Source organism: Maylandia zebra, linkage group LG1 (assembly GCF_041146795.1).
Source record: "Maylandia zebra isolate NMK-2024a linkage group LG1, Mzebra_GT3a, whole genome shotgun sequence".
Classification (NCBI taxonomy): Eukaryota; Metazoa; Chordata; class Actinopteri; order Cichliformes; family Cichlidae; genus Maylandia; species Maylandia zebra.
The window spans coordinates 41670413-41693091 of NC_135167.1; the positions used below are offsets into that span (position 1 = coordinate 41670413).

The following is a 22679-nucleotide window of genomic DNA, read 5'->3' on the forward strand; positions in this document are numbered from 1 at the left end:
ATCACAGTATCAGCTTAAAGCACTTGTTGCTGCTGAGTTTGCATATTTTGCTGTGAAGTACAACCAGACTTTTGACAGCTTCACCTTGGACATTTTTAATGTGTAGCTCTGCTCTAACTGAACGTACGTACCTGGCCCCGCCTACTATCCTGGGAAACGTAAAATGATTGGCTAGAAGTGTATCACAGCTCAGGAAAAAAAAGCACCGAAATAAAGCACCGAAATGTGCGCTGCTTTTCGGTCTGGTTACTACCGTTTATGTCAGAACACCGGTACCCATCCCTAGTAGTGAGTCGATTTATTAACTTGGGTGTTTGAAGTGGAAATGTTATTTCTAATTATGGTTGTAAAATTTTCTCCTTTATCTCTGGATTTCTTGTGTTGATTCCTAAATATATGTCATTCATGCCTCCTGACTTCCAAAATAAAAGTCTTTTTAAAGCATTTAACTGAATTTAAGCTGCTCTCACAGGCACTAGGACCCTGCGGACACTCTGCACTTCCTCCTGCTTTAAATAGCTTCAGCATCTGATTGGTGGATTTTTAATGAAGCAGGCTGAAGCTGATCTGCCACCTCACCTGTGTGCAAGGAGCAGGTGAGCGTGGCCAATCAGGTGGCGGCTCTGTGGTGAAATGCAGACAAACCTGTCAGGCAGAGAGAGAGAGAGCGAGCGAGCCCCATAGAGTCAGAGTGGGAACTCCCTCTGTGCGAGGGAGAGGAGAGGAAGGAGGACACCACACTCAGACATCCAGTGGGTCCCACACGCTGGTCAGAGCACGCCGTGACATCAGAGTGACATCATGAGCTCCCCCACTGAGCATACAGATGGGCACGGTGAGGACAGGTAAATATTTACAGCTCAAACGCTGTGTGAGAGTGTGTGTGTGTATTTGTGCGTGTGTGCGTGCGCATTTCCTGCTCAGTAAAAAGAGGAAGTTCAATTCAAACTGCTTCTGCTGCTGACGGTCAGTGAAGGGGTCTCTGTGATATGTTCACCGCCTGATGATCTGGGCTGTTGATCAGCAGGAAGTGATGTCCGTTGACTTCCTGCTTGCTATGGGGTCTCCCGGTCCAGGTCCTGAGCCTCATCGCCGATCTCTTCCTTGCTGATGACTTCACTGATTAGTCTGCAGTTTCTGATTGGCTCCTGGTCGGGTCCTGATCGGGTTCTGGTCCTCGGACAGGAAGCTGACGCCTTTTCCTGGATCTGAGCTCAGAGTCAAAGACCAGAGGAGGCCTCTGATCCTCCCGAGTCCCTGAAAACACTCTCTGAGCTCCTAACTCAGTCCGTGAAGCTCTGCAGGTGAGGCGTCCGGTCACGCCTGCGTGTCATGCGCTAGTTTGTGTCACACGTTGAGTTTTTGCAATTTCCCATCATGCTCCTGCAAACAGCTGATCTGTGGAGCAGGTGCTGAGTGAACGTCACCAAACAAACTGCCAGTAATGTGAACTGTGTTTGAGCTGATGAAGAAACGGACTGAACATCGCTCTGAGGTTCACGCCTCGCACTCTGCACCTGCAGCTTCACCTGCGCAGGTGAGGCCGTTGTAACACATGCAGAGCCGAGGACATTAGGGGAGAATATTTAACGTTCACAACACGCAGTTTAATAACCCGCGCCGAAACAAAGCATCTTATGTTCCTGGCCTAACCTTACTGCCCACGGAGGTGCGTCTGATAACACACCTGAGGACTGCGCTCACACACCATTTTGGCTTTTTTTAGAAAATCTGGCTGTAAATCAACAGCCTGAGCCAAGTGTGCCATCTGCTGGGACGAGCTCAGAATCAAAGGTGATGATGTAATAATGATTGGCTCCACCCCCTGCAGTTCACCTGCAGTATCTGCACGCACCACCAGGGGGCAGCCGCCAAGACTTTACGAATCTTTAAGGCTGGAGACAAAGAACTGAGCAGATTATACGATCTGCAAACATCAGTCTTCATCGTCTTAAACTCCTCCTCCTTCTTCTCACATGTTCTCACCTGAGGAGCCCTCTGATTGGCTGAGATCCTTTGTGAAGAGTTTTAATCTTTACCAGGATTTCATCTGAACTTTCATGTATCCATCCACAGCTGTTCCTCACCAGGAGTGACTCCAAGGAAGCTTTACAGACTCCTTCATCTCTCCTCTTTGTTTTTGTGGAGGCTCATCAGAGTTCTGATATTTTTGCGAGCTGACCCTGAAGGTACCGCAGTGAAAACACTCCTCACCTGCAGAGGACCACCCACTGCACACACCTGTTCAGTTACTGTAGCTGGAGATCAGGTGTGTCAGCTTCACAGCAAACAGAGGAACAATGAAGCCCCTCCCTTGTTCACCTGTTCAGGTGTGTGTGAGATAGTCAGAGCAGTCAGACGGGTTTGATCTGATTTTAATCACCAGGAGGCTTAACTGCCTGCAGGTCAGATCTGTGATTGGACGGAAACCCTGGAGCTATAAATAGTTTACAAACCTCCAAACGAACGTCACAGGAGGTCAGACCAAGGTGTGTGTGTGAGTCATGAATGTCCGATCAAACAAACTTATTTATTGGTCTTTATTTAACTTTAAATAATAGAACCACAAAAAAACGTCAAAATACCTGCAGAAGAACAATCAGCCAATCAGAGAAGAGAATCTGAATTGGGTTCCAGTTTCGGTTTTTCTTTGCTCTTCCAGGTCTGCTCCAGGGCCCTCAAGCCCCGCCAACATCCAGGACATGGAGCTGAGGGAGGAGTGGCAGGATGATGGCTTCCCCAGGTCAGAGGTCATGCTAACAGAGGCTAATAAAGATAAATAGATCCTTATGGAGGATGTTAATTTGTGCTAACAGAGGCTAATAGTAACATATGGTAAGAGGCGAATGTAGCTTTAATAAAGGCTAATGCTAATATGTGCTAACAGAAGCTAATAGCTGTGAATAAATGCAAACTAAAGCTAATGTGTGTGGTGAATATCTTCTCACCTCTTTGTTTCACATGTTTACCTGGTTTTACCTGGCTGGCGTTGCTGGGCTTGCTGCTTCAGACCACTTCCAGAGGATGACACAGAAAGTCCAGCAGGAGAATCAGGTGAAAACCAATTTTTGTAAGCTAAAGTTGAAGCTACGAGTCTGTTGTGGCCAGTGCTATCCTCTACGCTGTTGCATGCTGGGGGAGCAGATTGAGGGTTGCTGATGCTAACAGACTCAACGAACTGATCTGCAAGGCCAGCAATGTTGTGGGGATGTAGCTGGACTCTCTTAAGGTTGTGATGGAGAGGCATACGTTGTCCAGGATAAAGACAGTGTTGGATAATTCCTCCCACAAGAGCACGCTCAGTCATAGACTGAGATTACCAAAAAGCACCACTGAACGACCCAGGAATGCATTCCTGCCTGTGGCCATCTCCCTGTACAACTCATCCACCCAACACACTGTATACTGCTATTGCTACACCCTCTTTGCTCATGCTCGTCTTTCTTATTCAGATATTTATTAGTAAGCAGTGTTGGGACTAACGCGTTATTAAGTAACGCGTTACAGTAACTACGTTATTATTGTGGTAACGAGCACGGTAACTAGTTATTATGCCAAAATCAGGAACGCGTTACTCGTTACTGGGATTTAGATAGGCTCGTTACTCGTTACTTCGTGTGGTGGCTATCGCGGAGCTTCCACAGATTCAGTAACATAAGCAAGTGGTGGAGGCCAGCAGGTGGATGAGGGAAAGGGAGGCAAGAGGAGAGACCCGAAGCGGCCGCTGGTCCGAGAGTGTCAGGTGAACTGAACTTCAGGTTAGAAGTTATGACCTGCAGTCCATCTGGGTCAGATATGAACCAAGTTTAGGTGGAGTTTATTTAATATTAATTTCTAGTATCAGCTGATGTTTGCTGGAGCCACAGCTGTAAAGCTGCTGGTCATGATGTCGGTTTGGATATGTGGTGAGAGGGAAACATGAAGATGAAACCAGGAGATGTCCTTACTGAATCATCAGAGCTGAACAGGTGATGGAGAAACAATTTTCTGTCCCAGTCCAGCCCTGTATGCAGCTCATCTGCAGTCTGGTGTTGCCTACATCTTCCTATTCAGAAGGCAGAATTTCAGAGTTCTGAGTACAATCAAAGCACCACGACTGCAGTTTTTGTGTTGGATGTAAAAAGCGCACATGACTCTGTGATGTAGGCTAGAATCATGGCAGCAGTCAACGATGGTGCAGGCGTGGGATTTCTCTCGTGGAAATGTGCACATTATCTTTTCCTTTGTATTGGTAGGTGGCACAGTGCACTGTGGCAAGTAAGCAAGCTAGAAGACTGCAAAGTTATGGAAGCAACACATTAACAAGAGAAGTCTGAGTAAAACCAAAGTTACTTTCCCTAGTAACTAGTTACTTTGAAAGTAACGAGTAACTTCAAGTAACTGAGTTACTTTTGATGGAAGTAACTAGTAATGTAACTAAGTTACTAATTTAAAGTAACTTACTCAACACTGTTAGTAAGTGGCTTATATATATGTAAATATTGTATATATTGTGCTATTGTTTATTTCCTGTATTGTCTTTGTTGCTGTTGGTACTGGAGCGCTGTAACCAACATCATTTCCTCTATGGCTCAGTAAAGTATTCTGATTCTGACAAAGCTCAAAGTCACCAATCAAAGGTGATCAAAATCAATGACAACAATCTTCCAAAAATCAATCAGTGTTCACTCTGTCCTCTGTTCTTTAGCTCCGGTCACCAGCCTCACTCTATCGGGTGGAGGCGGAGCTAAGAAGCGTCTGGTGGCACCGTCTCTGAGTCTCACGCTGAACCGCCGTGACTCGAACGATCGGAACAGCTTCTCTGCAGCCGCGCTGTCAGGGACACCAGACGACACACCGTCGCTTGACATCAACCTGGAAGCTCTGGAGACGCCATCGGACAGCGAGACAGGAACACTGCCGGACAGCATGCACGACCTGGAGTGGGACGGTGAGATGTGCACGCAGATGGGAAGTAATGTAACCGAGAGAAAAGCAGCTGACCTCTGACCTCTGTCTCACAGACGACCTTCCTCGGATGGGCAGAGGTGGAGCTGTGGGTGTGGCCAGAAATCCGATGGAGCAGTCCGAAGGTCTGATGGAGCTGGATCAGGTGGACAGCAGAGGGCGGCGCTGGAGGCGGTTCTGCATCTCAGGACACGAATACCATGTCAACATGAGCGTCCTGGAGCCGTACCTGCAGGTCCTGTCGCATGGAGGTCAGAGGTCACACACCCACCAAACTACCTGTAATACACCTGCAGGAGCTTCCAGGTCTCACACACACCTGAAAAACACCTGTAACACAAATAAGATGATACACTGATATTACACCTGCAGGAGCGCCACACACACTCACCTGTAACACACCTGCAGGTGCCATGGAGCTAACACTGTGTTGTATTTGAAATTGCACCGTGACAGCTCTGCCTGTGGTTGGTTGACAGGCTACTTTGGAGACGGGATGAACGCCATCATCCTCTTCACTTCTTGTTACCTGCCGGAGAACACAGTGGAAAACTACGAGTATGTCATGGAAAACCTGTTCAGGTGAGTTTGGGCCCAGAAATTGTGGTCAAATGCTACCAGGTGTGAGCCACGCCTCCTTTATCACCTGTCTTCCCCTGCAGGTACATTGTGGGGACGCTGGACCTGATGGTCTCAGAGAATTACCTGCTAGTCTACCTGTGCGCCATGGCTCCCAGAAATAAGCTGCCCTCCATCAAATGGCTTCACCAGTGCTACACGTCCATCGACAGGAGGTACAGCATCCCCTCTCAGCACCGCTCTGAGGGGTGGAGCTTCTTTACTTCCTGTTCCTTCAGTAACTGTGACCCCTGGCTGCCCCTGGGTAGGTCCGGGATGGGCGTGAGGTTCTGGGGGCGCTCCGTCTCTGGGCTGGGGCCCGGGCCGGGCCTCGGGGGCTTGGGTCCTGGTTGGTGTGTTGCCGGGGTTGTGGGCGGGTGGGTGCATGGGGGCCCAGCCCTGGAGCAGGGTGCCGCCGGTGCATCGAGCCACCTGGGGGGCTCTTCAACTGGTGGGGAAGATTGTCACATCTTGCAGGAACTTTCCTCTCCTCAGGGGCTCTCTCTACAGGAGGGGGAGATACAGGAGAGGTGGAGGAAGATCTCAGCCTGGGTGTTTATTGTCTTATGTAGTCTGGAAGATGAGTGGATGGTGGGGTGGGTGCAGTTTTCTCTGTGGTGGGGTTGGGTAGACTGTCCTGGGCTCTGTGGGGCCGGGAGGCGCTGCTGCGCTGGGCCCCGGTCTGGATGGGTCGCAGAGTATGGGGGTACCTACTGGGGTCAGCGGGGGAGCTGGCCCCAGGGAGGGGTCACTTGCCCCTCCCTTCCTTCCCTCCCCATCTCCAGCTGCCTCCCTCTTCCCGCTCCATCACAACCACCCACACATGCAGGGCCTTGGAGTAGGGGTATGTCACCAGGGTGCAGAGGAGGCTACCCCCCCCCCCCCCCCCCCCGTCCCCTTCTGGCTGCCTCTGCCTCAATTTTATCCCACAACTTAGACATTCACATTACTCACACTCTCATTACACATACATATAGGATCTTGGGGGTGGGCACGATACACGGAATCCAAATTACCATCAGGGTGTACACCCCACCCCTGGCGTCGTTGCCCACCTCTCAATGTTAAATACACGTAGACATTGAGGGCTAGCAGGAGGGACCATGCGCTTACCTGCTGCTCTCTGGCAGGTAGCTCCAAGCCCTCCTGGGTTTTAAATGCACCTTAGAACACACATGCATCAACACTACAATGAGCGGGTGGAGGGAGGTTTGGAGTCTTCTCTCACCCCCATTCTCTGCGACCTGCTGGAGCGGGGGGGCTAGGAGGAGGAGTTGGCCGTCCGACTGCGGTCTGGAGTGTGGAGCCTCCCTGCTGCTGCGGAGTCGGGGCGGTCTGCCTCCCCCCACCGCAGGGAAAAGGGTAACACCACCTGGGTCTGGGTGCAGTTCCCCCCCCTCCAGGGGCAAGGGTACCTAGACCCGGTTTGTAGAGTACGCTTGGGGAGTGTGATTGTGTGTACAGCGTCTCTTTATGTCTGTCTCCACGTTGGTTGAGTGTGGAGTGAGTGCATATGAGAGCATGAGGGTGGGAATGGATGTTTGTGTCTGTGTGTGCCTGTATGTCTGTGTCTATATGTCAGGTTGGGTATCAGACGCCACCTCTCTGGGGACACCTCAGGCCCTCCAAGGTTTGGAGGCCTATCTCCCCCCACCACCACTTCCCCTGCCAGTGGCGGACTCCCTCAGACATCGGTGCGTTGGTGGTTCTTTGTGTCCGGGGATGGGCGTCCAGGTACACACCGGCTCACTCCTTGGCGGCCGCTTATCGGGGCCTGGAGCCTGGGGCTCGCTCGGGCCACTTCGGAGGTGGGGTGCCTCCGGCCTCTCGGCCTGGGGCTCGGTCACTCAGGCACGGCTGGCTGCCGGCGGAGCTCACGGGCGCGTCACTGCAACTCCCCCTGGCTTCTGCTCCGCGGCTGCTGAGTGAGCCCTCATCTGGGACTCTCCTCAGCTCTTTCTGGGACAGTGGCGCGGCTGCCCCTCTGTTGGTCTTCCTTGGTCTCTTGTGTTCTGGGGGCCTCTGGATGTCTGGAGTTTTGATCTCCTCCATACCTGCTTCATGCCCTGGAGGACGGGGCTGTGGCCCCCCCCACACCCTCTAGCAGATCATTACATGAAGGAACCTTTTAAAAACAAGCGCGTCCATGCTCACAGGTGTACACACGGGTGATCACACCCACAAACTACACCCTTTTTGGCTCCTACCTCAAAGCACACTGTGTTCTGTTGATCTTATGTGCTGCACAATAATGTTTAATATTTAGTATTTACTGTCATATTCCCATATATCATTGTGATGTTGTTTATTCTATTACTCTTGTTCTCTTCTGCTTGCTTTCTTTTTTCTTTCTCAGCAGGTGATCCAGGTGATTGATATATGCATTTATTTCTTTTTTTTTTTTTCTGCTCATTCTGTTGGTTTTTGGTTTTTGCCCTTCTCCCCCGTCCCTCTTCTCAGCTGTTTCTCTTTCCCTCTTTCTTTCTCCCCTTCTTTCCCCCAGTCAAGTCTGTCCCGTATTCAGTAAGTGAAAATAAAATAAACAATAAAAGGTGAATCAAATGGACCATTACGGCAAGGCTGGGATGGTCAATTTGGTAAAGTAAATCCGTTGGGCATCTTTCTTTGCCTTAAAAAAGAGGAAAAAAAAAAAAAAGTAACTGTGACCCCGTAGACGAGTAGAGCTTCTCATAACTGCTCGCTGTGTCTGCTCCGACCTGTGGACCATGCGGCGAGATGATCTTTCAGTTCAACTACCTGCAATTTTGCTTTATTTATGTAGCACGAACAGTCGCATCGGGGCACCTAACAATCATGTGACCCCCTATGAGAAGGCACTTTGGCGACAGGAAGTAACCTCCAGCAGTACCAGGCTCAGGGGTGGCCATCAGCCGCGACCGGTGTGGGTGAGAGGAGGAAGACGGGATATTCTGAATGTGAGACGAGCTAAGGTGAAAACAAGGCGCGTTACGCTAACCATAGGCAAGAGCGCCAACGGAGAGCTCCACCCCCATCACAGCCACAACAAAAATGACCCCTCTATTCATCCATTTGCAGTGTCAGGGTCACGACCTGATTTTCACACGCTGCGTGGTGTGCAGCGCCGAGATCCTATTTGGAGCATCCACTCGAGTCAGACTTCCTGTTTGGAAACAACCAACCCACCAACTCTGCAATCCAAGATGGCAGCAGTGGGGGTTCAACACCCCCCGCCTCTCGCCATGTCACCTTCTGCTAATAAAAGCTAATAGCTGGCTGTGGCTCAACGACAGCAGGTGATGGTGCTGACGTCGGGTCAGACTCCGTCATGACGTCTTTAATCTGATTGATCACGCTCGCTGTGTAAGAGACGCTCTGATTGGAGCGCTGCTCTGTGTGGTCATGATGTAATCATCAGTTGCCTTTGCTGTTGGGAGATGATGTCGGGGATTCAGCCATGTTTCCAGCTCTTTGGAGGTCATCTTCTTCCTCCTCCTCATCACAGCTGTGCACGCTTACAACCACAGCAGCACTTTAACTCGTCTGTCATACGTAATGGCGTTACCGCGACCAGCTGATGGTCACGGTGGCCTTTGAAGTGTGTTTAGCGCACAAGGACATGGGGGTTCACTGTCCTCATGTCTCCGCAGGCTGAAGAAGGACCTGAAGGGGCTGCTGGTCGTCCATCCCGCCTGGTACATCAAAGCTCTCATCACGCTGGTCAAACCTTTTATCAGGTCAGCGCGCGCGCGCGCACACACACACACACACACACACACACACACACACACACACACACACACACACACACACAATGTACATTTGGTTTTTCTGGACCCTGGTTGGCTGCAGTGCATTCCTACCACCAGAAGGTGGCAGTGAAGTACCAAGAAGCTGAAATCTAGCAGGGCCTCTGTCAGTGAGCTGCACTTTGACTCTGTATGGAGTCAAAGTGCAGCTCACTGGATAAATCACTGTGTGCACGTTCACGGTGCAGCATCTAATGAGTCTTTACTTGGGATGAGGGAAAGAAATTAGACTAACAGACTAGTGTAAAAGTAAGAAATGCTCAGAAGTTTAGTTCAAATTCAAATTCAAATTTTATTTGTCACGTACACAGTCATACACAGTACGATATGTAGTGAAATGCTTGGACAACTGCTCGTGACCTAAAGAAAACAAAAAAGGAAAAGGCTATGAATAAGATAGGAAATAAATATGAAAAATTAAAAAGGGTAAATTTAACTAGGAAGGAATAAAATATAAATTAAGGTTAAAAATGAAATAACTGTACAACACAAATTAGAATGAAGGGTAAATTTAACTGGGAAGAATAAGATAAAATATATAAATTAAAGTTGAAAATAAAATAACTGTACAACAAAATACACAATATAGAACTATATAAGAATGTATGAAGAAATCTAAATATAAATAAATATATACACAATAACAGCAGCTGTACAAGTATTAACCGGAAATGAAGAATATAGTGACCAGTGTTGTGCAAAACCAAAGTCCAGAAAGTCCAGTGTGTGTGTAAGAACCATATGTGTGGGTCAGTACTGTGTGGTGGTGTGATTGAGAGACCGTATCGCCTGCGGGAAGAAGCTCCTCCTCAGTCTCTCTGTGTTGGTCTTCAGGGAGCGGAATCGCTTTCCTGACCTCAGCAGAGAGAACAGTCTGTTGTTGGGATGGCTGAGGTCCTTCACCATCTTCCTGGCCTTGGTCCGGCACCGCCTGCTGTAGATTGAGTGCAGGTCAGGGAGCTCGGAGCGGATGGTGCGCTCAGCTGACCGCACAACCCTCTGTAGAGCTCGTCTGTCCTGCATGGTGCTGTTCCCGAACCAGGTTAAGATGTTTCCCGTCAGGATGCTCTCTATGGTGCAGGAGTAAAAGTTCCTGAGCACCTTGGAGGGCAGTTGGAAGTCTCTCAAGCGTCTGAGGTGGTAGAGACGCTGACGGGCCTTTTTCACCACGGTGTTGATGTGACAGGACCATGACAGGTCCTGCGTGATGTGAACTCCGAGGTATTTGAAGCTGTCCACTCTCTCCACTGGGCACTCGTTGATGACGGGGGTCTGGTAGTTCCTCTCCTGCTTAGTGCTGAAGTCCACTATCAGCTCCTTTGTCTTACTGACGTTTAGAAGGAGGTTGTTCCTCTGGCACCAGTTCTCCAGATTCCTAATCTCCTTCAGGTAGGCCGTCTCGTTGTTATCAGAGATCAGGCCCACCACGACGGTGTCGTCAGCAAACTTGATGATGGTGGTGGAGCTGGTAGTGGCCACACAGTCATATGTGTACAAAGAGTACAGCAGGGGGCTCAGAACACACCCCTGGGGGGCTCCAGTGCTGAGAGTGGTGGAGGCTGAGACATGTCCGCCCATCCTTACTGCCTGTGGTCTGCCAGTTAGGAAGTTGGAGATCCACTGACACATAGATGAGCTGAGTCCCAGATGCTCCAGCTTGGTGGTGAGTGTGGAGGGAATTATGGTGTTAAATGCAGAGCTGTAGTCTATGAAGAGCATTTTAACATAATTCCCCCTTCTAGTGTCCAAGTGAGTGAGTGATGTGTGGAGGAGATGAGAGATGGCATCGTCTGTGGAACGATTTGGACGGTAAGCGAACTGTAGTGGGTCCAGTGTGTCTGGTAGTGAAGAAATGATGAAGTCTCTGACCAGGCGTTCAAAGCACTTCATCACTACTGAGGTGAGGGCTACAGGGCGATAGTCATTGAGAGAAGCAGGGTGGAAAATGTCAAAAACTAACAACAAAGGCATTTTAAAATATTTATCACATTCATGATCAGAGGTGGCAAAAGTCCAGACATTCAGTGTTTAAGTAGAGAAGAGTTATTGTCAAAAGCACATGTACAGATCATACACAGTGAAACTGCAGGGCTCCCACAGTCCTCAGTGTTACACTAAACAACATAAAAGATAAAAGTCTTATACACACAACAGTGTCCAACACAGTCTGAGTGTTTTTGGGAAAGTGGGAGTGTGGGAGTCAGTGAAGGGCGGTGGTTCAGAGTTTTGGGGGGGCGGGGTCGACAGAGCAGGGAGAGAGTAGATGTCCTGGAGTGAGGGCAGAGAAGCACCCACGATCCTTTCTCTGCTCTCGCTCTCCTCAGTTTGAGGAGGAAGTAGAGTCGCTGTTGGGCTTTACGGACCACGATGCTGTTCTTTGACGACATCAATATGAAGTACATATACTAGTGTTAAAAAATACTGCAGTAAAAGTTCAAGTATGGATTTAAACTTAAGTGAAAAAGTACAGGCTCTGACAGTTACTCAGAGTAAGAAAGTAAAGAGCAGCTCCTTGAAGGACGTTTTTACTGAACCTCCTGTTATATTAATGTAATAAAGTAATAATAGATGGAGATGAGCAGGTTTTCCCAACGACGATGCACCACCTGGTGGCAGATGTCTACATAACATTTAAGACCCAATAATTTACTGGCGTTAGATTAAACGGCTGTCATGTCTGTTGCTGACGATTAACACATCGCCAATCTTCGTAATTCTTTCGATCTTGAAGAATTCTTCCAAGAGTCTGTGGTGCACGCTGGTGAAACCAGAACCTCACAGAACTGCACCGCCTGATGGAAACATCGGTCAGCACAAGGCGCCATCTCAGTGTCTTAAAGAGTGTTTGATGTTATGCAGATGTTGGATGTTGCAGCAGAAACACATTCTAAAGCTCAGACCTGAGCTTTAGAACAGGACCCCGTCTTCCCCCTCGGTTAGAGCGGCCTCCTGTGGTGGATCTGGTCATTACACAGATAAATCTCAGTGAGAAATCTTACAGGTTAAACTATCCCAGGTCCTGATGTGTTGTGTTAGCTTGATGTAGTTGGTCTGTCTCACCTGTGACCTTTGACCCTGTTCTCCACAGCGATAAGTTCAGCAGGAAGATCCGCTTCATTCAGAGTCTGCAGCAGCTGTCCGAGCTCATCCCCACAGACCAGCTGCAGATCCCCGACGCCATCCGCCAGTAAGGCCCTCTGACTCCAGTCTGACTCCACTCTGACTCTGACTCCACTCTGACTCCACTCTGACTCTGACTCCACTCTGACTCCAGTCTGACTCTGACTCCAGTCTGACTCCAGTCTGACTCCAGTCTGACTCTGACTCCACTCTGACTCCAGTCTGACTCTGACTCCAGTCTGACTCCAGTCTGACTCCAGTCTGACTCTGACTCCACTCTAACTCCACTCTGACTCTGACTCCACTCTGACTCCAGTCTGACTCCACTCTGACTCTGACTCCACTCTAACTCCACTCTGACTCTGACTCCAGTCTGACTCCACTCTGACTCTGACTCCACTCTGACTCCAGTCTGACTCCACTCTGACTCTGACTCCACTCTAACTCCACTCTGACTCTGACTCCCCTCTAACTCCACTCTGACTCTGACTCCACTCTGACTCTGACTCCACTCTGACTCTGCTCTAACTCTGCTCTGACTCCACTCTGACTCTGACTCCACTCTGACTCCGCTCTAACTCTGCTCTGACTCCACTCTGACTCTGACTCCACTCTGACTCTGACTCCACTCTAACTCCACTCTGACTCTGACTCCACTCTGACTCCCCTCTAACTCCACTCTGACTCTGACTCCACTCTGACTCTGACTCCGCTCTGACTCCACTCTGACTCTGACTCCACTCTGACTCCACTCTGACTCCGCTCTAACTCTGCTCTGACTCCACTCTGACTCCACTCCAACTCCACTCTGACTCTGACTCCACTCTGACTCTGACTCCACTCCAACTCCACTCTGACTCCACTCTGACTCCAGTCTGACTCCACTCTGACTCTGACTCCACTCTAACTCCACTCTGACTCCACTCTGACTCTGACTCCCCTCTAACTCCACTCTGACTCCACTCTGACTCCGCTCTAACTCTGCTCTGACTCCACTCTGACTCTGACTCCACTCCAACTCCACTCTGACTCTGACTCCACTCTGACTCCAGTCTGACTCCACTCTGACTCTGACTCCACTCTAACTCCACTCTGACTCTGACTCCACTCTGACTCCACTCTAACTCCACTCTGACTCTGACTCCACTCTGACTCCACTCCAACTCCACTCTGACTCTGACTCCACTCTGACTCTGACTCCACTCCAACTCCACTCTGACTCCACTCTGACTCCAGTCTGACTCCACTCTGACTCTGACTCCACTCTAACTCCACTCTGACTCCACTCTGACTCTGACTCCCCTCTAACTCCACTCTGACTCCACTCTGACTCCGCTCTAACTCTGCTCTGACTCCACTCTGACTCTGACTCCACTCCAACTCCACTCTGACTCTGACTCCACTCTGACTCCAGTCTGACTCCACTCTGACTCTGACTCCACTCTAACTCCACTCTGACTCTGACTCCACTCTAACTCCACTCTGACTCTGACTCCACTCTGACTCCCCTCTAACTCCACTCTGACTCTGACTCCACTCTGACTCTGACTCCGCTCTGACTCCACTCTGACTCTGACTCCACTCTGACTCCACTCTGACTCCGCTCTAACTCTGCTCTGACTCCACTCTGACTCCACTCCAACTCCACTCTGACTCTGACTCCACTCTGACTCTGACTCCACTCCAACTCCACTCTGACTCCACTCTGACTCCAGTCTGACTCCACTCTGACTCTGACTCCACTCTAACTCCACTCTGACTCCACTCTGACTCTGACTCCCCTCTAACTCCACTCTGACTCCACTCTGACTCCGCTCTAACTCTGCTCTGACTCCACTCTGACTCTGACTCCACTCCAACTCCACTCTGACTCTGACTCCACTCTGACTCCAGTCTGACTCCACTCTGACTCTGACTCCACTCTAACTCCACTCTGACTCTGACTCCACTCTGACTCCACTCCAACTCCACTCTGACTCTGACTCCACTCTGACTCCAGTCTGACTCTGACTCCGCTCTAACTCTGCTCTGACTCCACTCTGACTCTGACTCCACTCTGACTCCAGTCTGACTCCACTCTGACTCTGACTCCACTCTAACTCCACTCTGACTCTGACTCCACTCTGACTCCACTCTAACTCTGCTCTGACTCCACTCTGACTCCACTCTGACTCCACTCTGGCTTGGACTCCATTGTAACTCTAATCTGGCTCTAAGATAACTTTGATGATCGATTGAACACACAGATTAAATACAAAATGCAAGAAAACGCTTATAACACCTCACAAAAAGGCTAACAGTGGCAGCTGGGTTAGCTGCTATTTCTGTATGTTTTAGACCTAACCCATACTGACCTTTGACCCCTATTCACCTTAACAGCTGGTGATAACAGCCTTTTCTTATTCCTTCTGTTTGACTAACTCCTATTTTACTGAGTCATACTTCCTGTATCATTTCCAAATTAAAAGCCCTCCATCAGTTTGCATTGAGCCTTTTATTGAGAAACGATTGCAGAAATGTCACGTGATCTGTGCCGTGAGGAAGACGGAGAGAAGACGAAGACGCTCACAGAGACGTTAAGGCCTGCTGATGTTGGCGCGGTTCATGAATCCACTTCCTGTCTCTCTGCAGGTTTGATGAGAAGCTGAACAGATGACCCTCTCACACGTCACACTGGAGGGACCCAGGAGGCCACAGGGTCAGGAAGCCTGCTGACCTTTGACCTGTGGCGTGTACATATGAGCAGACTGCTGTACGTCTGTGTGCTGGTGGCGTTCGGACTCGGAGAGGACGAACATGCTAACGGGAACTCTGCTGCTTCTTTCCTCTAAACTTGAACAAACGCTAACTTACTGTTTATTTATTGGCGTATTTAAGACGGCGGTGAGAGCGAGACACCCGACACATCGCGCCGTCACGTTTCTGTCTGAGCCTCAGATCTATGGACGTGTGGGGGGTGGGGCTAATCGGGCTCTGTAATCCAGGTGATAGAATCTGTTTTGGTTTTCATGTCCATGTGAAACACGTGAGTGGAGCTTCACTGCGGAAAGTTGCTGACTGGCTGCTGACTGTGTTTCACTTCCTGTAATAAAGCATGGATCAAGCAGCCTGACTCGTCCTGTTTGTTTCATGAGGTCCCGTCTACCTGAAAACGCGTGACGCTGACTCACGGTTTGCGACCTCACCGCCGTTTCAGGGTCAGCAGCGGGCTCTTAGGCTTGACGAGGTAATGTTGACAGCTGTGGACAGGACAATTATTTAGTTTTTCTTTTTAGTTTTGAGTTCACAGAATTATTCATTTTCCACACAGTGTAAACGCGAGTGCTTACTGGCTGAAATGATTGTCAGGTGACCTGTATTCTTCTTTCTGAATGGCCTGCAGGGAACAGCTCAATCCAAACATCAACAGTATCAACACCAACGTGAGTTCAGCCCACTGAACTGTGTCAGAGCGCCCTGCTGTGACTGTGATTTACATCTTTTCTCTCACACGTCCAAACCTTTCCGTGATCACTCTCGTCTGTTTTTTACAGCCTGTGCTCGTCTCCAAGTGCTCTACGTTCAGCTTTCCAAAACGCACAATTTCAAAATAAAAGCTCAAAGGTGTTGTGTTAAATCATTATTGTGAAAAGTGAAAATCACAGTAGCACGCACACTGCTGCTTTCATAAAGGTGTCAGTATTGGAAAAACTATGACATTGGGGGTGTCCAAGTTCATGGGCTGCATCCTCCTGAGGCCGCATTTGTAGCCCGATTACGTCACAGCGACGCGATGAAGCCTGTCCAAATTCAAAAGCTGCTCCAAATGCGTTCCCCTTTTCCCAGATTTGAAGGATGGGTCGGGTGTATCCTTTGTGGCCTATATTATCCCAGAATTCATATTCATATTCCAGTTTCCAACAATGGCAGCAGCTACTTTTAATATTACTCTGTGTCACAAAACATACTTTCAGGCAAAAATGTAGCTGCGTGAACTTCAAACATCTGCTCGGCTTATCACGATTTCACATATTTGCAAAAGTGCTCCGACGTTTTGGGAGACGAACTCCCCGCACATCGTTTTCAACCCCACCGTGGTCTTTGGCTACTCAGGTCAAACATGATATATAAGTCAATTAGATACTTATAAATGTCATTGTTTGGCTTTTTTCAGTGTCTGATTTGTTTGTGAGTAAATCGGTTTGGCTGAGATTAAAGTTATAGTTCTCACACAGCTGAATAAACATCAAAAAGAAAACTGATTAAACAGAAGTATGAGATGGTCGAGAGTTTACTCCAGTGTTCTGTTATGTAAGCAGTGTGGGCTGTTTCACCTGCACCAGAACTCAACTGTTTACATACAGTGGCTTGCAAAAGTATTCGGCCCCTTTCAACTTTCCCACATTTTGTCACATTACAGCCACAAACATAAATCAATGTTATTGGAATTCCACATGAAAGACCAACACAAACACGTGAGGAGTGGAACGAAAATCAGACATGATTCCAAACATGTTTTACAAATAAATAACTGCAAAATGTGGGAAAGTTCAAGGGGGCCAAATACTTTTGCAAGCCACTGTAAATAGGGGCGTGGCCTCTGTGACCGACAGGTAATCATAACAAACTGTCTGTGAGGGCTGAGCTTTAATGAGTAAAATTTGAGGATTTTGATTGGATGTGACCTCACAAACTGGAAGAGCATTCGGCAAAACACAAAAAGAGCACCACCCCATGCACATGTGAGACCGTACATGGACAGTTATAAAAGTGTGAAAGTATCTTTTACGTGAGCCGTGCACCGGCTCCGGCTGTGTGTCAGCTCTCAGGTTTCCTGTAGGTGGTGATCAGCTGTAGCTGGATGGTGATGGGTGTGAGCTGGTGGTGGTGTAGTGTATAGGTATGTGTGGGTGGAGTCAAACACAAACAGCCCTCAGTGTTACAGTAAAACAATATAAAGATTAAAAAATAGAAGTCTAATATACAACACAATGCAGTCTTTCATAAACAACAGTGTCCAACACAACCATAGTGACTGTGGGCAAGAGTTCGTGTGTGGGGGGGGGGGGGGGGCAGTCAGTGAAAGGGTGATGGTGGATGTTCAGTTTGTTTTATTTATGTCTGGGGGGGTTCAGAGGGAAGAGGTGGATGCAGGTCTGGAGTTGGTGTGTGTAAGAGCAGGGAGAGAGTTCAGCATCCTGACAGCCTGATGGATGGAGCTGTCTCTCAGTCTGGTTCTAGCCATGGCGTACAGCTCCACCATAGCCGGACTGGCCATCGGCATTTGCCCGGTGGGCCGATGGGTTTGTTTGTTTTTTTTCCGTTTTTTTCCGTAACGGTATACACACTGAAAGGTGGTGGATTGGCCAGATGCTGGGAGATGTGTAAAAATAACTCAGTTGTTTGGCTATTGCGGAGCTTCCACAGATTCAGTAACATTAGCAAGTGATGGAGGCCAGCAGATGCAACACGCTGGCAGGTGGATGACGGAAAGGCAGGAGGAGCAGAGACCCGAGGCGATGAACTGAACTTCAGGTAAGAAGTTATGACCTGCAGTCTATCTGGGTCAGATATGAACCAAGTTTAGGTGGAGTTTATTTTCGTTTTGCTGACTTTTTACAGTCAGTTACAGTAACTCGTACTGCGTACTAGCTAGCATGACGGAGTTTATATACTGCTGGGCGGGTGCTATGATGTTACTGATGTTGAACTTGTTTTATCTTATTTTATTTATAAGGTTAGTTAGTAGAGTTTCCAACTGTCCCGTAAAAAAAACGGAATCGTCTCGTATTCAGAGAAAATATTATGCGTTTCGTATTGAAGTGAAAAGGAACACAGTTTGTCCCGGACTTCAGCTAGAATGAAAAAGACACAAAGCTGGAGTTATTCTGTGTAGGGAAGTTATGAACTGTTTCTGAGAGACTAATAACACCAGGATCCTTTTCTAAGTAGCTGACAGCTGGTAACTGTGCAGGGGCGGGTCTAGCAAAGTGTTGCCAGGGGGCCAGGTAGGGCATTAATATGTTTTGTTTAGGGTTATTGTACATAGTAATTTTTTTAGGGTCCCATCATAATTTCTTCAGAAGTACTGTATATGATGCCAGTATTTCCCACATTTTCTAGATACTGTACCAGTGCTGTGTGTAAAATGCCATCAAAAAGTCAATTAAGTTTTATTCTTTCTCAGCTGTCTTTCTATCTCCTTTCACTTTGTAAAGGTTGCCATGTTAGAAAGAATATTTTGCCCTGCCATGCTGTTTATTGATGTGGAAAATGAATGGTTTATGAAAATATATCTAAATCTGTCATCAGTAATCAGTAATGATCATGTCTCACCTCTAGTCTCCTCTGTCTTAATTTCAGGTTTTCACCATGTGTTGTAGATAGTTCAGGTTAACTCGACCAAGCAGTCTACTTTCGGGTACTGTTTAGAATACCAGAATAAGGAGGATGGTGTAGATTTAAGTTTATGAGACTGATACATATATACCAACAAGACAGCGTCCATCACTGTGACAACAGCGTTTGTTTTCATTCAAAGGCTTTATGGTTTTTCCTATAATACCTGGTGGGCCGGTCTCTAGTCAAAATGCCCAGGCCGATTTTTTTGTCCCAGTCCAGCCCTGACCTCCACCCAGGCATAGTGATGGGTGTAAGCTGTGGATGGAGGTGTAGTGTATGGCGATGGGTGTAAGCTGTGGATGGAGGTGTCGCTGCCTGTGTATACGAGCTGTTTACTGAAGGTTTCTATTCTCACTCTGATGACTCCGCTCTTTGGGCGCTCTCTCTCATTTATGGCCCGCCAGCTTGACGCCCCGCCCACAGTCCATTTCACGCACTGTTCACGCGTCCACTTCGCGCTCCGATTGGCTGACGTTCTGGGCCGGCCAATCACAGAGTTCCCTGTAGCAGAGGCTTGGCGAGTTCACGCTGTCCGCACGTGCTGCTCGGAGGGTAGCGGGACCCCCGCCCCTCCTGCGGTATAAAACGGGCCGGGGTTGTTTACAGAAAGAATCACAGACGGTACCGACAGCCTGGCCCGGTGGCACTTCCAGTTCTCTAATTTAGCAGCTTCCCTGGTTCATTAAACCCTTATTTCATTTTGTTTTCGCGCCTCGGTGGCGGTTTCTGCACTAACCGGACATTTCACCGTCGCTCCGTGACACTCTGACCCCTTGACTTCCGGTCCGTTTCGGCCGTCGTCATGGTTCTGTCCCCGGCCAGCAGGCTGCGGCTGTTCCGGGTGGTGTTTTCCGAACCCGGCCGCGCCTTCTATAGCAGCGGGGACAAGCTGTCCGGCTCCGTGCAGCTGGAGGCCGAGCAGCCCTGCAGGGTGGACGGCCTCCGCGTCACCGCCGCCGGCTGCGCGCGCGTCCAGCCCCGCAAGAAGCGCGGGAGGAGCCAGGAGGTGGAGTACCTGAAGTACGACGAGGATGTGCGGCTGGAGGAGGCGCTTAGCCCAGGTGAAGCTCCGAGATCAGACAGTACAGGAATTAGTTAATCAATACAGGTATCGATTCAAAGCTCACATAAAAAAAACTTTATTATCCAGATCAGTTAGAGAAACACGCGGAAGAATCTGAATCTGCATGATTTTAGGATTTCCTGCAGTCTCTCAGTGATTGACTGATGTAATGCAAACTTTAATTGTACTTATAAAAACCCACGAATGAAGGAGGAGATTGTCTTCAGGGACCAGAGCAGTGTCTGCTTCACTCTGTAAACATGTTCATTTTAACATAGGAGTCTGCGGGTCTGGCTCACTACTGTCTCTGCTGGACTCCAGAGGAACTGCAGGATGTGAGACAGGATAAAAACAAAAAGAAACGGAGGAAGTCGCTCTTTTTACTCCCAAGAAGTAAAAGCTCCATTTTCTGCAGTCAGAGAATTGAGCTTTAATGTGAAACAGGAAGTTGTTCATTACTTATTTCCTGTGTCTCAGACTCTGACGGCTGCTTCCTGCTTCCTGCTGGTAAAACCTTCAGCTTCCAGTTCGGCTTCGAGCTGCCGCCACCCGGGTGAGTTTCCAGTCCCGCCGCTGCTTTCTGATGGCGTGTTGATCATGCTGCTGAACGCCACTGCTCTGCTTTCAGGTGCCTGGTGTCGTCCTTCAGAGGGAAGTTGGGCTCGGTGCGGTATTACGTGCGGGCCGAGCTGCGCCGCCCGTCCGAGCATGTCCTGCAGTGTGAGAAGGAATTTGAGGTGGAGGAGCCGCTGGACGTGAACCGAGCCGACCTGCTGGTACGAAACGCCCGGGAATCAAACTTCAGACAGGAAGTAGATTCTGGTTAATGCACATCTCCTGCCGCTGACTTCCTGTTCTACTGTTAGATGTTCATATCAGACACGGAGAAACGCTCAGTTTGTTACAGGCTTTTCTACTCTCTGATCTCTGTGATGTCATAGAGAGGGCTAGAACCCTACCCATCTGTTGTCAGTGAGGGGTAGCCAGTCAGAGGATAGTAGTCTTAAAGGGGGTGGAGCTCAAAGTAAGGGGGGCTCAGTATCAGTAAAGAAGGATTATTCTGAACTGTGCAGTTCAGAATAATCCTTGCATAAGGCCATGCAGCACAGCTCTGCTGTGAGATGTCACCTGTGCTGCTCATTAACTCCTCCCCCTCCCCTCAGGCGCCGGTGGCAGCCTCCGCTCAGAAGAAAGTCACCTGCATGTTCATCCCTGATGGCCAGGTGTCCATTAGCGCTCAAATCGACAGGAAGGGCTTCTGCGAGGGCGAGGACATCTTCATCAACGCCAAGTTCGAGAACACGTGCTCCCGCATTGTGGTGCCGAAGGCTGCCATCATCGCCAAACACTCGTATGCCGTGGACGGACGCACCAAGGTGACGCCCTAACCTTTACTTTCAGACGTGAGTGCCATGGGACAGGAAGTGTGACCTGTGCGGTTTCCTGTGTGCAGGTGTTGCGTCAGAAGCTGTCGGCGGTGCGAGGAAACCACATAATTTCTGGGATGTGCGACATGTGGCAGGGCAGGACCATCAAGGTGCCCAAACTGAAGCCCTCTCTGCTTGGCTGTGACATCATCCAGGTGGACTACGCTCTCATGGTGAGAGACCACTAATGTTGTCATAAGATCAGAAGTAAAATGAGTAAAATGGAATGATGCAGGCTTAACCTGTAGCCCCACCCCCTCAGATCTACCTGCACATCCCCGGCAGCGAGAAGCTGACTCTGGAGCTGCCGCTGGTCATCGGAACGATCCCGTTCAGCGGCGTGGGCAGCCGGACGAGCAGCATGTGTAGCCAGGCCGGCTCCAGCTGGACCTCCTTCCCCTCGGCTCCACCCAGCTACAGCAACATCCACCGCGACCTCAGGGTGGACGGCCCCCGCACGCCGCTGCTCCACGACTACGATGGCACCGAGGACGAGGAGGAGGAGGGTGGGCTCATAATGAGAGCGCCTGAACTTCACTGCCCCCCTCCCCCCGTATACAGTGAGGTGAGCGCGCCAGTTTAACTTAGTGTGATCTCAGCGACAGCAGCAGCACTTTGGACATCACGGGGTCGTTTGGCGGTCTGCTGTCAGCTAATCCTGTCCTGATGATGTCATCCATTCGTTTTTCTTTCTCTTCTTCAGGTAGATCAGAACTCTGAGAACTCCTCTCAGGTGGTTCCCATCTTCTGAGGACAGCGTCCCCTTTAAACGGTCCAACGGTCTCTCCACCAGGACACGGGTTGAGGGCGGAGCCTCAGCTCTGCCTCGAGATCTGACCTGACAGCCATTCCCCTCTGATTCAGCTGTTTCCTGTCAGTGAAAACAGAGAAAATGTTTGTTTTTTTTAGATACTTGTTGTTGCATTATTTACTGTAGTAACAGGAAGTTACCTGTGTGTAAGATTTTGTAAATAAGAGCCTATTTTTTATTTTTTTTATGTGATACATGAGTTGAAAATGTTTGGGTGTTTTCAGTTTGTTCCCAAACAGCAAAAATAAAGCGATCATGAAGAATGTTGACTTTTATTCATTTTCTTTTTGTTGTAGAAACTAAATATTGCTACAGTTTCATGAAATGAAGATGAGTACAAAAACTGAAAAAACAGCCTCAATGGCAAAGTGCAGTGCCCCGCCAAAGTAAAATAGTGTTGGCCCGCCATAATAAAGTACAGAGCAGGGCTGTCAGATGAACTTTGAATTTTGTTTCTTTCAGAATTAAAATACTTTCTGAAAGTGTTCTCCTTTAATGATGATGAGGAGGAGGAGCTTAGAGGA

At 49.0% G+C, this 22679-nt stretch overlaps 2 protein-coding genes across 4 annotated transcripts; both read left to right on the forward strand.

The window, feature by feature from the left end:
- The first annotated feature begins 537 nt into the window (after positions 1 to 537).
- On the forward strand, positions 538 to 16079 carry bnipl (BCL2 interacting protein like). Of its 2 annotated transcripts, XM_004572151.2 has the most exons (10): positions 548 to 845; positions 2663 to 2743; positions 3011 to 3054; positions 4688 to 4930; positions 5004 to 5198; positions 5427 to 5529; positions 5610 to 5741; positions 9195 to 9281; positions 12442 to 12540; positions 15105 to 16079. In XM_004572151.2, the coding sequence occupies exons 1-10, from the start codon at positions 802 to 804 to the stop codon at positions 15127 to 15129; spliced, it is 1053 nt and encodes a 350-aa protein (XP_004572208.1). In that variant the 5' UTR covers positions 548 to 801; the 3' UTR covers positions 15130 to 16079. The 2 variants fall into 2 exon arrangements, 1 of the variants encoding a protein (XP_004572208.1); XR_013099542.1 differs by lacking the exons at positions 12442 to 12540; positions 15105 to 16079 and having other exon boundaries at positions 538 to 845; positions 5004 to 5253.
- A 3270-nt stretch (positions 16080 to 19349) lies between these two features.
- LOC101475238 (thioredoxin-interacting protein) lies at positions 19350 to 22418 on the forward strand. 2 transcript variants are annotated; one of them, XM_004572153.5, is made up of 8 exons: positions 19754 to 19915; positions 20196 to 20310; positions 20395 to 20470; positions 20546 to 20693; positions 21081 to 21293; positions 21371 to 21517; positions 21607 to 21909; positions 22048 to 22418. In XM_004572153.5, the coding sequence occupies exons 1-8, from the start codon at positions 19886 to 19888 to the stop codon at positions 22093 to 22095; spliced, it is 1080 nt and encodes a 359-aa protein (XP_004572210.1). In that variant the 5' UTR covers positions 19754 to 19885; the 3' UTR covers positions 22096 to 22418. The 2 variants fall into 2 exon arrangements, with proteins under 2 accessions (XP_004572209.1, XP_004572210.1); XM_004572152.5 differs by lacking the exon at positions 20196 to 20310 and having other exon boundaries at positions 19350 to 19915.
- Positions 22419 to 22679: the final 261 nt, after the last annotated feature.

Excerpts from the sequence above, each read along its gene's own strand:
- bnipl (XM_004572151.2), top strand. The coding sequence starts at position 802 with ATGAGCTCCCCCACTGAGCATACAGATGGGCACGGTGAGGACAG. Across the intron at positions 5,199-5,426 it reads GCAGGTCCTGTCGCATGGAG|GCTACTTTGGAGACGGGATG; the intron begins GTCAGAGGTCAC and ends GTTGGTTGACAG. Across the intron at positions 5,530-5,609 it reads GTCATGGAAAACCTGTTCAG|GTACATTGTGGGGACGCTGG; the intron begins GTGAGTTTGGGC and ends CTTCCCCTGCAG.
- LOC101475238 (XM_004572152.5), top strand. The coding sequence starts at position 19,657 with ATGGTTCTGTCCCCGGCCAGCAGGCTGCGGCTGTTCCGGGTGGTGTTT. Across the intron at positions 21,294-21,370 it reads CCGTGGACGGACGCACCAAG|GTGTTGCGTCAGAAGCTGTC; the intron begins GTGACGCCCTAA and ends TCCTGTGTGCAG. Across the intron at positions 21,518-21,606 it reads AGGTGGACTACGCTCTCATG|ATCTACCTGCACATCCCCGG; the intron begins GTGAGAGACCAC and ends CCACCCCCTCAG.